We start from the raw sequence: 16044 nt of genomic DNA on the forward strand, positions 1-16044 counted from the left end.
GTGTGTTATTTTACACTAACAGTTTAACACAAGTGTCTGGCCAACAGCGACAAGTTCACTTAACCCCTCCCCCAAACAGTGAATGTCCAATCACAGCCTAGCAACCATAATAAGGCATGGCAGATTTATCGGTGTTTGAATTTCTCCACACATTAAATCCAGTGAACATAGTGTTGTAGAAGAGATACTCTGCATCCAACGAGTCTGAAGGGTGGTGTCATTTGTAGTCAATGTGAGCTGCTAACATTAGCATTCCTGACCTAACAGCGTACTACCTACAGCTGTGACTGAGAAATAAACCTGATCACACAGTTTTGTTTTTTTGTTTATTTTAACACTTGAAATACAAGAAAAAACTTTACTTTACCTTTATTTACATGTCTTCTACATGAATCTTCAACTTTCAGACTTTAAATCAATCAATCGATCAATCAATCACGTCAAACAAGTCAGTTTCAAACACTGGGGACAGTTTTGAACCAACTTAACTCAGTAGCTGAGTCATCTTATCAAATCTGCCGGTGACTTTTAAAAACGAGAAGCTGGTTTTCTTTACTTCTGTCTGAAATCAAAGAGTCATTATTTAAAAAACTGGAGTATGAGTTTTGATGACAGATCTCCCACCTTTAACTGAATAGGTGTGAGACGGGAAGCTTGACAGGCGTAGCAACAGTTGTGAGTTTTCCAATTTGCACACTTGCAAATGAAGGCGTCGTGGTGAACATTTCCGTCAGTTCACTTTTTCAACAGTGTTTTCACGCGGACCTTAAAAAGGACTTAGAATCACCTAAATAAATACTACATCATGGTCTCATTTGTTCCTGATAGTTTATGCCTTTTATACAGAGGTATTGATTTGACAATGTTGTAATGTCGGTTACCAATGTGAAACGTACCTGTCCCTGTTTACATACAGTTGTTTTTGAAGTGGAACCCTTCAAAAGCCAGAGTCCAGATGATCCTCGTACTATCACAGAGCAGTTTGATGTAAACCAACAGGCTTCTGCAGTCGGTCTCTATTGCTTTTGATTTGCTTGTGATCACGCTAACCCCCTTTTACTCATGTCTTTTTCTTTAGTTTGTTTTTTGTCTTATCATTTGTTTTATTTGCTAAAGTTTTAGTTTGTCAGGCATTCATTGTGAACTGGCTGAATGTACCAGCTCAGCGGAGAGAGACGCTCAGGTTTAAATTTCAGCCTCCAGTCACTGATTTTAAAAAGCAAACCAGTAATGAATTCCTAATGAGGAATACCACAAGACAAGTTTTCCAATTCCACTGAAATGAATATTTAGATTAGCATCTCACACATGTGTCCGTACTGCTACACTTCATTCCTCATTGACATAATACATTCCCTGAGCATAGCGTTCGTCTATTCCTAATCTCAACCATAATCCTAACACATGGCAGGAACTCTGAAAAAGCCCTTAGAAGAAGAGAGGACTGGACAAAATGGCACCAACTTTTCAACATGTCCTCACTTTACAAAAATGTCTGCACACACCAAGTCTGAAACTTTAATTGGTCTTAACAAAGAGAGAAGTACAAGAACACACACAGTCACTGTTGTGTGTCTATTGTGTTCTGGTGAGAGCAGATCAACCTGCTGTACATGCACACACACAGACACACACATTCATGCACTCATTTGGAGTCACACCCATTGGTTATCCTATTCAGCCTTCAGTTTGTGCAACACACACACACACACACACACACACACACGCCCTTGCAGCAGTTAAGTCTCAGTCATCAGTCACAAAGCACCAATGTGAAGAAGAAAGAGGTGTGTGTGTGTGTGTGTGTGTGTGTGTGTGTGTGTGTGTGTGTGTGTGTGTGTGTGTGTGTGTGTGTGTGTGTGTGTGTGTGTGTGTGTCCATTTTAGGGCAACAGGAAGTTAATGTCCCTGTGGAGGGAAATGCACTTGACCTACACCTCTCACATTCACACTGTCAGATGTCTGATCAATACATGATCACAAGACAGCTGCTAGATGTTTAGATCTGAGCATATGTAAACAGCCACACGGATCAGAGTTCAGATGTGTGCAGTGAAGGAACAAATCCAAATCCATCCGTCACTCCAACACAAGCTGATCCAGTCCACACATTGTTTGAACTGGAAGAATAATTGTGAAGTTGACCAATCGACAGCCTCTTCCACATGTAACAGTCTAGTTTGGAGCCATTTTTAGAAGCTCACGTCAAATAAAATCAAACCTCCAACTTACAAAGTCAACCTTTTGACAAACAACCTTTATTTGAAAGCCAACAGTAAGGAGATGACAGGAAATGAAATGAAATGACAGATGTGGAATGACATTCAATAAAGTTTCGCTGCCGGGGACGAATCAGCAAGTACACGAAACAAAGTGAAACAGAAAACAAAGTTGAGCTACGATCTACAGAAAGAAGGGGACAAATAAATACAATTGTGTACACTGTCTCTGGTATTTAAGTATTCAGTATTTAAGTTCATTGTGTATCTAGAAGCTGTAGATTGGAACCAGAGTTTATTAGACCACCCTCAGACAATGAGTACTATTAATGTATATGCACCGGAACAGCAATACAGTTTATCGACAACACACACACAAAAAGTGATTTCCCATGGAAACGGAGCATTAGAAAATATCAAACCAATAATGTTTATACATTATACATTATTTTTTAACATTCTCCTCAAAACGTTTGAATTGAACTTTACATTTTTCATTCATTACTGATTTATTTATGAATTGATTAGTGCGGCCGTCAGACATTGTGGCCGTTGGTTCTCCGCAGCAGGAAGTCATGCGTCTCTCTCCTCTGATTGGTCCATTCCTGCCCACAACACACACACGACACACACACACCTGTGGGTTTCTATCAGTTTGAACTTTTGTGTTTTCCCTCAGTTTGATTTGATCTTATTTTTCCTTTGAGCCATCTTATCAGCATTCCGCCCTCTCTCTCTGTCCGAACAGGTAAAAAACAAGGACCCACTGAAAATCGCAATAAAGGTAACCCCTCCATTCATCCATCTGTCCCTCTCTGTCCCTCCATCCTCCCTGTTACTCACCCCCTCCTCACCCTCCACCCAGCGGCAGGAGAGGAGTGTCCAGTCCATCTCTCTATCTCTCTATCTTTCTGCTGTAAAAAAAAAAAAAAAAAAGGGGGACGTTCTCTCGCCTTGCTTTACCTGTCAAAGGGTGCAACTCTCAACCTTCAGGTCTTTGACAGCCAATCAGTGTCCACAGTTGTCATGGCAACTGTCGCAGGGCAACTATGGAGTTATATTTTTGGCTCACTTGTGAGTGCATGGGACATTTTGAGCACAGAAAAAATATTTTTGCAAGTAGATACGTTATATTTTGTAGAGGAATTAATTATCAGTGTTTGAGAAAACAAAAATATATCTTGTGCTCAATAAATATATTTGCATGTTTGTTTTTATCCACATTAATGTGCAATAATAACCTCTCAGTGTTTTACTCATTTGCCCTTTAACCAAGCAAGTTAGCTAACCTGGTAGCTACCAGCTACACGGCCAAGGCTCTGAAGTCATTATTGTAGTTCCACCAAAAGGATACTGTCGACCTCATGTGACACGCCCGTTTTTTTCATTTGTTCCATTTCCGTTTTTGTGTCTTATCTTCCAGTTGATGTTGCTGGCTATAGTAAATACAAGAGTCTCATCCTACTATACGTTTCTCTGTTGAGAATGCATAGCCACATTTATGAGCCTGACAACACCACAGATATATTAAGAAGATGATCTTTAAGACAAAGCTTACAAGTTTGTTTGTTTTTTTTTAAAGGAACTGCATGATTGACTGTAACGCCTTGGCTGTATAACTGGTGATGCTAAAGTTAGCCATCTAGCTTAATTAGTTGCTGCTTGTCTGGAAGAAGATAGCTAGCTAGTTACGTACCAACACAACTAGGTTGCAAGCTAATGAAATAAACACACAGAGTTTCATAAAGGTTCAACAAACGATATATGTAACCAAAACCGTATAAACTACTTTGTCTGTGCAGGTGTGCAGACCAGATGTTGAAGGAGAGCAAATGAGTAAAACTGAGAGTTAGAGGTTATCAAAGTGCATTTCTGTGGATCAAAACAATCAAAAAAAAATACATCTACTGAGCACAAAATATATTTTGTGTTCACTCAAATAAAGTTATTCATGTAGTGATAATAATCTCTCTACAAACTATAATTCATGCTTGCAAAAATATTTTCTCTCCTCAAAATGTTTCATTCCACGCTCAGAGATGAGACATGACTATCAGTCCAAACTAGCCCGACCTCTGAGGTGTCCTTGGTGTATGACGCTGTGTTGACATCAAGTGCTCCTTTGGTGCCTTTAAATATTTAATATTTAATGGGTTTGGTGTGTGTGTGTGTGTGTGCGTGTGTGTGCGTGCGTGCGTGCGTGTGTGTGTGCGCGTGTGTGCGCGCATGCGTACATGCGTGCGTATGGTAACGATGTCATCACTCCAAACTCGACCAGCCAACTGCCCTCCAAGTCCCGTGTGATCCAACACATGTCCAACTTCCACGGCAAGCTGTCTCAACACATGCACACACACACACACACACACACACACTGATGCACACACATAGAGCTCCCCTCCTCCCGACCTCCCATGGTTTGAGCATCTGCTGCAGGCAGAATGCTTCTTGATGTACACAGAAGCACACACACAAACACACTGCTCTTGGACACTCACCACAGTTTTGCACAGAAAAATAATTCACAGTCAGAGCTGCAGTCACAGACGACCTCCACTAAAAACATATCAAGATCAAAACACCTTGAGTCACGTCATCTACTCTTTAGCTTTAGAGATCAATGAGATTTCTCACCAACTCTGCAGCTCTACTGAGATTTTTAGCCTCTTTTAGCTCCCAGCTTTGGTTTTATGCCAGATGAACTGTGTGGCTCAGTCTCCAGCAGCAGACAGCTGTTTTCACATGACTCCAAAGGGATGATGTGCCTTTGTTTCTGCTGGATGTGAAAGTAGGCAGCTGTTTGCACTTTATAGTGTGTCAGGGCTGAAGGAGGAGTTATTTTGCCCCCTAGTGGTCAAGAAAATTGGGTAACGCACCTCCTAAATTAAAGTCTCACAGTTAGTGTTAAACACACACCACAAGGTATTTCTAAGACCTTCAAAAGCTTCTACTTTGCTGTTTTTTCGATCACTGTAAAGCTACTTTCATTGAAACTCAACACTTCCTGCAGATGTTTCACTATAAAAGCCTAAGTAAAAGGAAGAATCCAGGTTGTCTCACACTTTCTTAAAGCTAAAGGTGACATCTCAAACCAAAGATTTTCAGTTTTCAACCTAAGAATGGGACTTGGGAATGTTTGCATCTTTGCTAGAAATACGACTAAATGGCTTAACGATTAATCAGTCATCAAAATAGTTGCCAATTAATTCTCTATCAATAGGGTAATTGATTCATCAACTAATCGTTTCCTTTCTAGGACATAATTATGCCTTTTAAAGTGGTTTAAAACGTTTCAAGTGTAACATCTGTGCATAAAGTTTAACTGACAGTAGCTCAACAATGATCAAAAAAACAGCTATGTAGAAGCAGCTGGCAATAATTAGTGAATGGAAACATGAGTGTTACAAACAGAGAGTGTTTTCAGCGGAGCGGTGAGTGTGACATGACTGACGTACTGATCTTATTACTGCAATGGAAATTGAGTTTGTACTGAATTTATGAAGAAAACAGGTAAACATTGAGGAAGTGTTGAAACCGAAGCAGCACAGGACAACAACATGTCACACTCACCACTTTGCTGCTCTCGCTTTATCTTTTCAACACCAACACCGTTTTCATTTTCTGATAAATTCCACTTACTTCACTGTTAAGGTAACATCAGTGAAACTAAACACTTCCTGCGGATGTGTCACAGTAAAAGTCGACCAGGAAAGACAGAGATTTGTCCTTTGAAGTTAAGCTCTTTGTATCTGAGAATTTATTCAGCATTTAAAAATGCTACACGATCAGTTTTCCCACCACATGGTTATTTATTCTGTTTTAATGAATGTGACTTTCTGTTGACACCGGTGAGAAAAACAAACAGTGCCGTGATGTCTTTTGGCTGTTTCGAGGCTGTCAGTGTGTGTGGGAGTTGCACCCTTGCAGTATTAGTGGGCTGTGGGCTGTCGTCTGTTCTGTTTGTGTATCTTCAGTTTCTTTTTTTTCCTTTTTTTTATATTTTTTTCTCGCCTTTGATTCCTCTCATTTCTCTTACTGTTGCCTCCTTGCAGGGTGTTGCTCAGGACTTCATGTTGTCTTGTAATCACTGTTTGACTCTCTCCCTCTTCTGTTATTTTTCTGTCTTGCTGAAGTCTCCTGCAGCCTCCACAGCTCTGCAGCCTCCTCTACCTCCTCCTGTCTCTCTCTGTCGTGGTTCTGCATCGCTGTCGTTTTTGGGGTGATCCTTTGAGTTTGTCTTCTGTTTGTTGACTTGCTTTCTTTTTTGATTGTCAGACACCCCCCTCCCCTCTGCCCGCCATGTGTTCTCCCATGGTTCAGTGCTGCGCCTGTTTACAGTTCTGTGGTTGGTCAGTGGGTCTCAGTCCTGTTCATGTGAAGCTGTGTCAGTTAGTTCTATGTTGTGGCTTGTCCTCAGAGTGGACCATGTGCATAAAGCTCCACAGCTTCCTGGTTTGACACCGACACATTCAGAATGTCTAAATGTCATGTTAAGGTCGTGCTGTCTTGAAATTACTTCCTTTCTAACGAAGTTCAGTGTGGGGAGCTTCTGATTATCAACCCAATGAAAATGAAGTGAGGCGGTGAAGGAGTTGTTTGGGATTTAAGTGTCCAAAAACACATTACTGCACATTAAAGACACTCTCTGGTTTTGTGCGAATATCTCCAAATCTTTGAAGGTCCCTAAGCTCAGTGTGGATGTTTTCTACAAAATATCAACAGCGAGCTGGGAGGAAATCTCTTGTTTAGAAACACTGAGCCTCGTGCAAGAACCTTTTTTTATATTTTTATTCATCTATTATTTCTCTAATGTTTGTCTGTGAAGTTTGCAGTTTGAACAAACTTGTTGTAAATTGCTCATTTTAACTTGATTCATACCAAGTTTTATTCACAAAAATGTATCACCAATAAAAGAGTGAAAACATTTGCAGTAACCTGTTAAATACATCTGCACCCCAATACCGTGAAACACACACCAGCCCTGATAGGCTTCACACTGTTTACACACTGGATATATAGTGCAGCACAACACAATGCATATCAGAATAACCCCTCCCCTCCACCTCCATGTTTTTCTTAAAGGCTATATGCTGCTGTTTTTCCCTTGTGGAGAAAGGCAGACTATCTGTACATGATGATTAGTCATGCACAACTAAATCTGAGAGTGTGACAAGTTCACCTCGATCACATCCTGGTTCTCACATGAGGCTCAGTCAGTGAATTTGTTTTAATACGTTTCGATTTTAACTTTCCGCTGAAAACTCACCGCAGACACGGCACAACAGAGGACTGTATGTTTTCCACTCCCAAACACTGCAGATTCCAACCCTCATTTTTATTATTGACTCACTTTGCTCTTGGCTGCTTCCAGTGAAAGTTTCTCCAGCAGAAATCAAAAACTGGGATAGATTTGACAGAAACGGTCGTCTTCGCTGACCCAGCAGGCTTCATTATTTGACATCAGTAGATAATAAAAAATCGGAAGAAGTTTTCCAACAGACATGTTCCCCCATTCCTTTTGAATTTCCTTTGAATTTCATTGACATTGCCTGGTTAGATTTTGGATAAATCTAAAGAGTTTCTCAGCAGTGAACAGATGAAGTTTTTCTTGTTATTTAAAAACTTTTTACTGGTCATCCAGGAATCTAAACCTGCTTTATGTCCATGATCTGTTGGTATTGTTGGTTCCAGAAGTGATGTTGATATTGTTACCAGCAGTGACTCTCCAACAGGGTTTAGTACAGGACAACACAGTTAGCTGATGGACGGCGTTTGAGTATTTGTGTATATATTTAACGGCCCAATCAGACATCTCCAGTAATTAAATGTTAATAACCTTTCTAAGAAATTATGGGATTTCAAGATAAAATCATTCCAGGTTCAGTCAGTGTTGTCAGCTCAGCTGTTCATAAGGACAAACAGCACGTCCAACCTGAGTGTGTCAGATTAATTGTAGATCTGTTCTGTTTCCATTCATCACCTGCTCACATTTCTTTGGTATGGAAATATGACAAACAGCAGTGGATGGAAAGAGTGCAGCTGAATTCAGTGTAAGCTCTTCAGCAGAGATCAAACAGATCAAAAAGCGGCACTTACAGCACTACAGTCCAAACAGGATCACAGCTGATGAAGTGAAATGCAAATACACAGTTTGTTTATGCAAATGAGGAGCAGAGCCGCCGAGCAGGACGTGAAAAACCAGACGCCATGTCAGACTTCAGAGCCCAGCCTCGCTCCAAACTCTGAGCTCTGATGTGAAACAAACAGAGTGTGTGTGCGTGTGTGATTGACAGCCCCCTGTTAAATCCTCTGTTGTATCTGCTGTTTTCTGTTCTGTCTGCTGCTCTTCATTACGACCTGCTGCTCCCAACTCGTCTGTGACACTCTCTGAAAGCTACCTGGACCTTTTCATGAATGTTCTGTTATCAAAAGTGATGACATGCTACTCTCTGCATTCAGCCAAAGGGTCACCATGTTAATGATAAAGTGTCAGGGGTCTTTTCTGATCTCTGAGAAAACTCGTTCCGTCGTTTTCAGCTTTCCCTCAGACTGAATCTGTAACGTTTTTTTCTGCCTCTCTGCCCTTTATCCCCAAACCACTCCTGAACCTTCCTCCCCTCTTCAATTGTTTTATTTTGTCATTTATTGTCATTGATTTAATTCATTCGCCTTTTGTCAACCTGTCCCACCTTTCCTCACCCTCTGCCCACAATTCCTCTCTTCTATCTTCATTCCTAAAAATACAACCATCTACCTTTTACACAATATTTTCTCCCCCCATCTATCACATAACTCCTTCCCTCATCCTCCTTCATCTTCACCTCTTCATCATCACAAACCTTTCCTGACCTCTCCTTAACCTCCTCCTCCTCATCTCTCTTTACTCTTTGCCCCTGTTCTACCTTTCTCCTCACTCATTTGCCCCTTAAAACCTTCCTCCTTCTTTTACCCTTCAACCATCACCTTATCCCCCCCCCACCCCCCACGCCCCTCCTCCTCCAGCCAAGACCCAGGACGGCATCGCCCTGGAGATCCAGCCACTGAAGAGCGAGGAGGCCCCGGAGTCAGATGAGAAGGAGGAGGTGAAACCGGTGAAGAAGGTCAACGTGACTAAGAAGGAGAAGTCAGTGCTGCAGGGCAAACTGACCAGGCTGGCTGTACAGATTGGGAAGGCTGGTGAGGAGCACACACACACACACACACACACACACACACACACACACACACACACACACACACACACACATTTACTCACATAAAACATGGAACAGCGTGAACATGAATGTGTGTCACTAACAGCAACACAATATGTTTAGCTTAGCACCTAGAAAAACCTGCTAGCCTAGCTCAGTCAAGAGGGAAAAAAACATGTTCCAACAAATCCAGAGAAATTTGGAACAAATAAAAAACAAAATAAAAGGGTTAATAAGTTTGATAAACAATATTAAAGCAAACATGTAGTCATTAATAATTGCAGGGATGAGTCAGCAGGTTCATCTGAACAAGACAGAGGGTCAGTTTATGCTCCGTCAGAACAAGGTCTAACGACGGACTGTTCAGCATGAAGTCAGAAGTGTTTATTGTTGTTTGGACGACCACGCCCAGATGTTAGATGAAAAGCCAAACATCATAGAGAGGGTGGAGGTGCGATATGTTCAGATACAGGGATAACGGCGCACATCTTTAGACGGTCACTCCCAGTGTTGCATTCAGTTGTTCTCAGGAAAAGTCACAGAAATATTTGTGTGGTTCAGGGCGGGGGCTTCTGAAGCTGAAGCATCTAACAAGCAGTTTGTAAAGCCGAGTCTGAGGCCACGCTACCGGCTATATGAGGCTGTACTAATGCGCTGCATGCTAATGTCAGCGTGCTATCATGCACACAGTGACATTATGATGTTCAGCACATATAACCTTCACCGTCTCAGTTTAGAGTGCTAACATTTGCTAATGAGCACTGAACACAAAGTACAGCGTTTGCAGATATTTGGTCATAAACCAAAGTAATTGAACAACTGAAACTCTGACATGATGATGGAGCTAAGTGAAACAATAAGAGACCGACAGTGTTATTATATTTCATCCTGAGGGGAAATGACATGTTGCACCCAAATTTCATGCCAATCCATTCAACAGAGCCACACCCTTAGAGTAGTTATAAAATCTCCACAGCCTCCAAACGTCCTTGTGATTATGAAGTGTTTGTTTACACATGCTGGTCTGGGCACAGTGACTTCTCATGTATGCATGGACAGTGACATGTGCATCAATGGTGAAGGTAGTCAGAGCGAACCTGCCATGAGCAGCTACTGTTGGGCTCTGCAGGTCTCTTCTGGAAACACAGCGAGACCAAAGGTATTTTGAAACACAGTTATGCCCCTGAGGGAGTTAAATATTCTGTAGCTCATCTCTCCTTGTGTGTGTGTGTGTGTGTGTGTGTGTGTGTGCCAGTACATAGTAATAGCCCTGCTATTTCCATTGTTTAAGATGATGTTACTGCTCCCCAGCTCTGAATATCTAATGTTAGAGAAGCTCTGAATGCACTTATTACACTTATTGCAGGTTTGTGTGTTTGGTTTACAGCCACAGAAGAGAAATAAATATTTTCCCCATGTCTGACGGCATCTCTCTGCGGGCGTCTGTGAAGGTTTTTTAATATAATGAGTACGTCACAGCTATCAGCCAAGCTAAAGTCATTCAGAATCACAGGTTTCTCACAACCGGAGGCTCTCGCAAAGTCACGGTACCAAAGCCACGAAAGACTCAAAAAACAGTGAGTGGAAAATACCAATAAGACTGAAGCTCACAGGTCAAATCAACTCTCCTGATCAAATCTGATCCTGGTCAATGTGAAATTTAAAATGATGGTGGATCATGATCTTGTAAAGACACGCCTTCATTGATCTGCTTTATACCGAGCTTTTTCTTTTTCCTTGATAACGTGACTCTGTATAATCACGTGGCTTGTTGAGCCAGTGTTTGTGCTAAGCTAGGCTAGGCTAACACATCCTGGACCTTTCTCTTTACTGGATGCACATATACGAAACTGATACTCATCTTCTCTCCTGACTCTGGAGAAGACAAAGATCAAGGGGATTTCCAGAAATGCGGGACTGTTCCTTTAACATCACACAAAGCGCTCAGGTCGGGGACGGAGAGGCTGAGGGTCAGAATGCACTCAGTTTTATTGGATGGATGTTTATTGGGTACATGATTCATCCCGGAATTGAAGGTATTGTCTGTGTCATTTCAATTGACCTTAATACACCGAGGGGCTTTCAGGACGGGGGGGGGGGGGCAACATCCATAGACTAGCTTCAGTAATAAACTGCCCTTCATTAGTGGACAGAAATAGAATTTGGGCCAAAACACTTTGACTGGAGGTGACTGACAGGAGAGATGATGCGGAAAAAACATAAGCAGTGGATTTTTGTGTTCCACCTGTCCTCACTTGTTTCTGATTTTACACTCAGGATGTGTCTGAGCTACAGACAAATAAAGAGATTTCCCCTTCTGTTTTGTCAAGTGGCAAACTTCCTGTTAGACCTTTACCTTGATTCTGCATCAGGTCGTCACAGGTTTGCAGAAATATAAACCACACTTTTTTTCTTTTTTTTTTTTTTGTTTGACCATGATTTCAGTTCCAGTTCTCAGTTTCATAAGCCTGATATATGCAAATGTTGCATTTAGCAATCAGTCAAGTCAAACATTAAGGAATAAGTATATTCAAGGGCATGAAAGTCACTTACTTTGTTTCTCTGGATTCAGTTTTCCAGCAACATGAGTCGTCGTCATTTTTCAGCAGGTAGTTAGGTAGTTATCAGATTGTCCTTGAATGCACCATGAGATGGCCATCATCTTTTAAAAGAGTGTTACCACGACAAAAACAACGAGAAATAAGCATCAGTCAGTCACTGGAATACTTGCAGTATGTCATTCGTATTTCACGCTGCAACAAAATATGTGGAAATCTGTGGCAGGTCTTTCTTGCCCACATCGAGATGAAAGGATGTCTGACTTGACTTGGAACAGGACGCGCGCTTGTCTTAAAACTCGCTCTGCTCGTTCCAACCAGGTCTGATCATGTCAGCCGTGACCGTCATCATCCTCATCCTCTACTTTGTGATCGACACCTTCGGGATCCAGGGTCGGGCCTGGGTGGCTGAGTGCACCCCCATCTACATCCAGTACTTTGTCAAGTTCTTCATCATTGGCGTGACAGTGCTGGTGGTGGCTGTTCCTGAGGGGCTGCCGCTTGCTGTCACCATCTCTCTGGCCTACTCTGTCAAGGTAAGCAGGATGGAAAGCAAAGGGGATTATGGGAAATGTAACACTAATGGATTTTTAACTCCTCAGAGAATCATGTCATGTTTGTTGAGGATTTGATAACTACACCTATCAAACATGTCTTTCATAACTCTGTCTAAAAACAGACCTCAGCTTCTAACCGTGTTCTCCATCTTTTAGAAAATGATGAAGGACAACAATCTGGTGCGTCACCTGGACGCCTGCGAGACCATGGGCAACGCCACGGCCATCTGTTCGGACAAGACGGGCACACTGACCATGAACCGGATGACGGTGGTGCAGGCGTACATCGGCGACACACACTACAAAACTGTCCCTGAACCAGATGTCATAAAACCAGAGACTCTGGAAGTGATGGTCAACAGCATCTCCATTAACTCAGCATACACAACAAAGATCCTGGTGAGACCCTCGCCGCCACAGCTTCATCTAACCACAACCTATATCTTATCTTTTCCTTAACCCTGACACCATGAAAGCCACAATGGTGTAAGATCGGAGACACCTGAAACCATTGTACATGCAGAAGTAGTCTGGGTGTCCGCCCCTCATTGCTCGTGACGACATGAAACTGGTGAAACTTCAAACTCTGACATCTCATCCAAACCTTTCTCCCCTTCTCAGCCTCCCGAAAAAGAAGGCGGCCTCCCCCGCCACGTGGGCAACAAAACTGAGTGTGCTCTGCTGGGCCTGGTGCTGGAGCTGAAGAGGGATTACCAGCCAATCAGAGACGAGGTCCCCGAAGAGAGCCTCTACAAGGTTTACACCTTCAACTCCTCCCGCAAGTCCATGAGCACAGTGCTGAAGAACGCTGACGGAGGCTTCCGCATGTACAGCAAAGGAGCGTCAGAGATCGTCCTGAGGAAGTAAGACATGAGATCAAATAGCAGATGGATGGATGAAGTAACGGATGACAGTCTTCACTCACTTCCTTACTCCCTAATAATCTCCCTCCACCTGTTCCGCCTCCCTCTTTCCTCCTCTCGTAGATGCTCTCGTATCTTGGATGCCCAGGGTCAGCCTCGCGTCTTCAAGCCGAAGGACCGCGACGAGATGGTGCACAAGGTGATCGAGCCGATGGCGTGCGACGGGCTGAGGACCATCTGCGTGGCCTACAGGGACTTTCCCGCCGAGGCCGGAGAGCCAGACTGGGACACCGAGAACGACATCCTGAACGAGCTCACCTGCATCGCCGTGGTCGGCATCGAGGACCCCGTCAGACCTGAGGTACGGAACACGGTTAACCACGCTCACGCACATATCTTGAACGTGGAAACACATCCTGTACTCAACACCCGATGTTGGTTTATGTTCATTAGGAATGTATGTGATTAGTCGACTGAACAATTAAAACGTCGGCGCCAGAAATAGTCAGTTCAAATAATTATTAATATTTTATCCATGTACTAATTATTATCTCTCTCGCAGTGAGTCATAGTCGGACTGGAAGCCCGACTAGTCGAATAGTCTAAATATAGTCTAATGAAATCGGAGAGTTTCAGTCACATAGGTAATAGTCGATGTGCCCTCCTGCCACCCGCTCACTGTTCCTGTCCGATTACACATAACTTAAAAACAAATCAAGTGATCCGACTTTAAATCCTGCCGATGTGAAGGACGTTTAACTTGAGACTGGCTCCACATAAGTGAAAACCTACAGAATTTTTAAGGTCCATTCCTCTATCGGTGCTGAAGACGCCAGGGAGTCGGACTAGCAGAGCAGAAAGTCGTGAGTGCTGTTTGCATGAGCAGAGGCTGTGGCAGTAAGTGCAACAGAGCCTCCCAATAAAGGAGGCGGTTTGAGCTGTTTAGTAAACTCCTGCTGAACAAAGATGATCGAAACCAGCAGAAATGTGACATCTCGGACTGCTGGACCGCTTCCATCTCTCCTAGTATTAATTATGTGGTACGTTTTTAGCCTCATTTGTCCCTTAATTTTTGCTTTATTTGATCTCTCCTCACTTACTGAAATTAATCAGGCCCAGTTTCCCAAAAGCATCTTAAGACTAAAATGATCTTAGCCCAAGGACCTACAATAAAACTAAGATTATCTTGAGCAACGATCCACAAAAGCCGCCTTTTAAGGAGGTTTTTTATCACACAGACACACCCGTTAGAAATCAGTCGGTTGGTCCTGGGATCGCCTCAAAGTTATGGGGAGGAGTGTGCTGTGGTATGCCATGAACTTTTTAAAGATTTTTTTTTTTTTTTTTTTTTGTGGGGGGGTCAAGTGGACAGAATTACTGGATTTTCTCTGTTGCAGTAAACACTAGAAAATAAGACCAGAGGCAATAGATAGAGAGACCGTAAATGTAATCTAATAACTCCAGAAAGTGGATTCAGTGTGAAGCGAACCACTTTCATCATTCATCAGAGAAACATTTCTTTATGATCTGTTATTTACCCTTTTAACCCGCATCATGCATCATATCATATTCACCGAGAGGAGGGGGGAGGGGGAGGGGGAGGGGGGAGGGGGGTCTTTATCTATTCAACAAGAAACACATTTTAATTATCCATCAGTGTCATTCTATTTTCTCACATGTGAAGCTGAAAATCCCACTGCGTCCACAGAAACTATATTTTGATGTGAGAAATATTAACATAATTTCCACTTTCCTTGAAAAATTTCTAAGAAGACTACAGAGCTGTCAACCCCTGCAGACTGACAGCTGATCCAGCTCGTCAAAGACTGACGGTGCTTCAGATGACTGTTCAGAGGAAGGAGGCTAAGGCTAAAGACGGGACTAAGACACAAGAAAAGAAAATGCGAGAGAAATGAGGACACAATGAAGACAAATCAGGATCACGATTCTACATGCTCTGAATTTCCACACTGGAAGGCAGAGTGAAAAATCTGCTGTCATGGCCTCCTCCAGGCTGCATCCCACCACCGCCGTGTATAAGGATAATGGTGCACAGTGTCATACAGTCTCTCCTCAAAGATATTCATGATGTTGCACTCAGTTGTTGTGAAAGAAGTAGTTTCGTTAATTTGACAAACGGCAGAAAGGGGCCGCAGCTCAGTGCGGCTGTGGCATCCGTTACCTGCAGTATTACGTCGGCTTCGGTGTGGTGTCGGTACGTCTACAGTATAACAATCAGTGTTTGCAGTCTGCGGCTGTTTTCACTGATACAAAAATGAGTTCAGCTTACTTCTAAAATGTCCTGCGCGCACTGCGGGAATTCAGCAGAGTCACCGAGGCTCAGTTTATTCCATCATGACAGAACAAAGAGAAAAACGGACAGTGTGACTGATCTGTCAAGCGGCTCCTGATTATATTATAATATTTGTGTTATAAGGGAAAAAGCTTCCAACATTCAGTGGTGTGTGACAGTGTCGAGATAAATGAACTCTTTTCCCTAACATGAAGACTGAGGTGAGTCCTGCTCAGGTGCGTCGGATTCAGAAGCTCTGAAGTGTTAAATGAAGCCTGTAATGAAGCTCAGAAAGCATCAGTGCTGCTGCCTGCTGCTTTAATGTCAGCGCACAAAGATCACAGACAGGATGGAAATAACTG

General features: G+C 42.7%; 1 protein-coding gene across 8 annotated transcripts in view; it reads left to right on the forward strand.

Annotated features, from left to right (window-relative positions):
- Positions 1-16044, forward strand: part of LOC111219522 (plasma membrane calcium-transporting ATPase 1-like) — an 86843-nt gene that overhangs the window by 50543 nt on the left and 20256 nt on the right. For 6 of the 8 annotated variants that reach the window (XM_022742224.1, XM_022742230.1, XM_022742223.1 and 3 more), the window contains 6 exons: positions 2967-3002; positions 9221-9394; positions 12291-12505; positions 12683-12925; positions 13148-13389; positions 13513-13750. In XM_022742224.1, coding sequence (XP_022597945.1) covers positions 2967-3002; positions 9221-9394; positions 12291-12505; positions 12683-12925; positions 13148-13389; positions 13513-13750 — 1148 coding nt within the window. The remainder of the gene's footprint in view (positions 1-2966; positions 3003-9220; positions 9395-12290; positions 12506-12682; positions 12926-13147; positions 13390-13512; positions 13751-16044) is intronic. The other 2 variants (XM_022742228.1, XM_022742229.1) reach the window with 1 other exon arrangement.

This window comes from Seriola dumerili, unplaced genomic scaffold, assembly GCF_002260705.1.
Source record: "Seriola dumerili isolate Sdu_G_001 unplaced genomic scaffold, Sdu_1.0 BDQW01000066.1, whole genome shotgun sequence".
NCBI classification, from domain to species: Eukaryota; Metazoa; Chordata; class Actinopteri; order Carangiformes; family Carangidae; genus Seriola; species Seriola dumerili.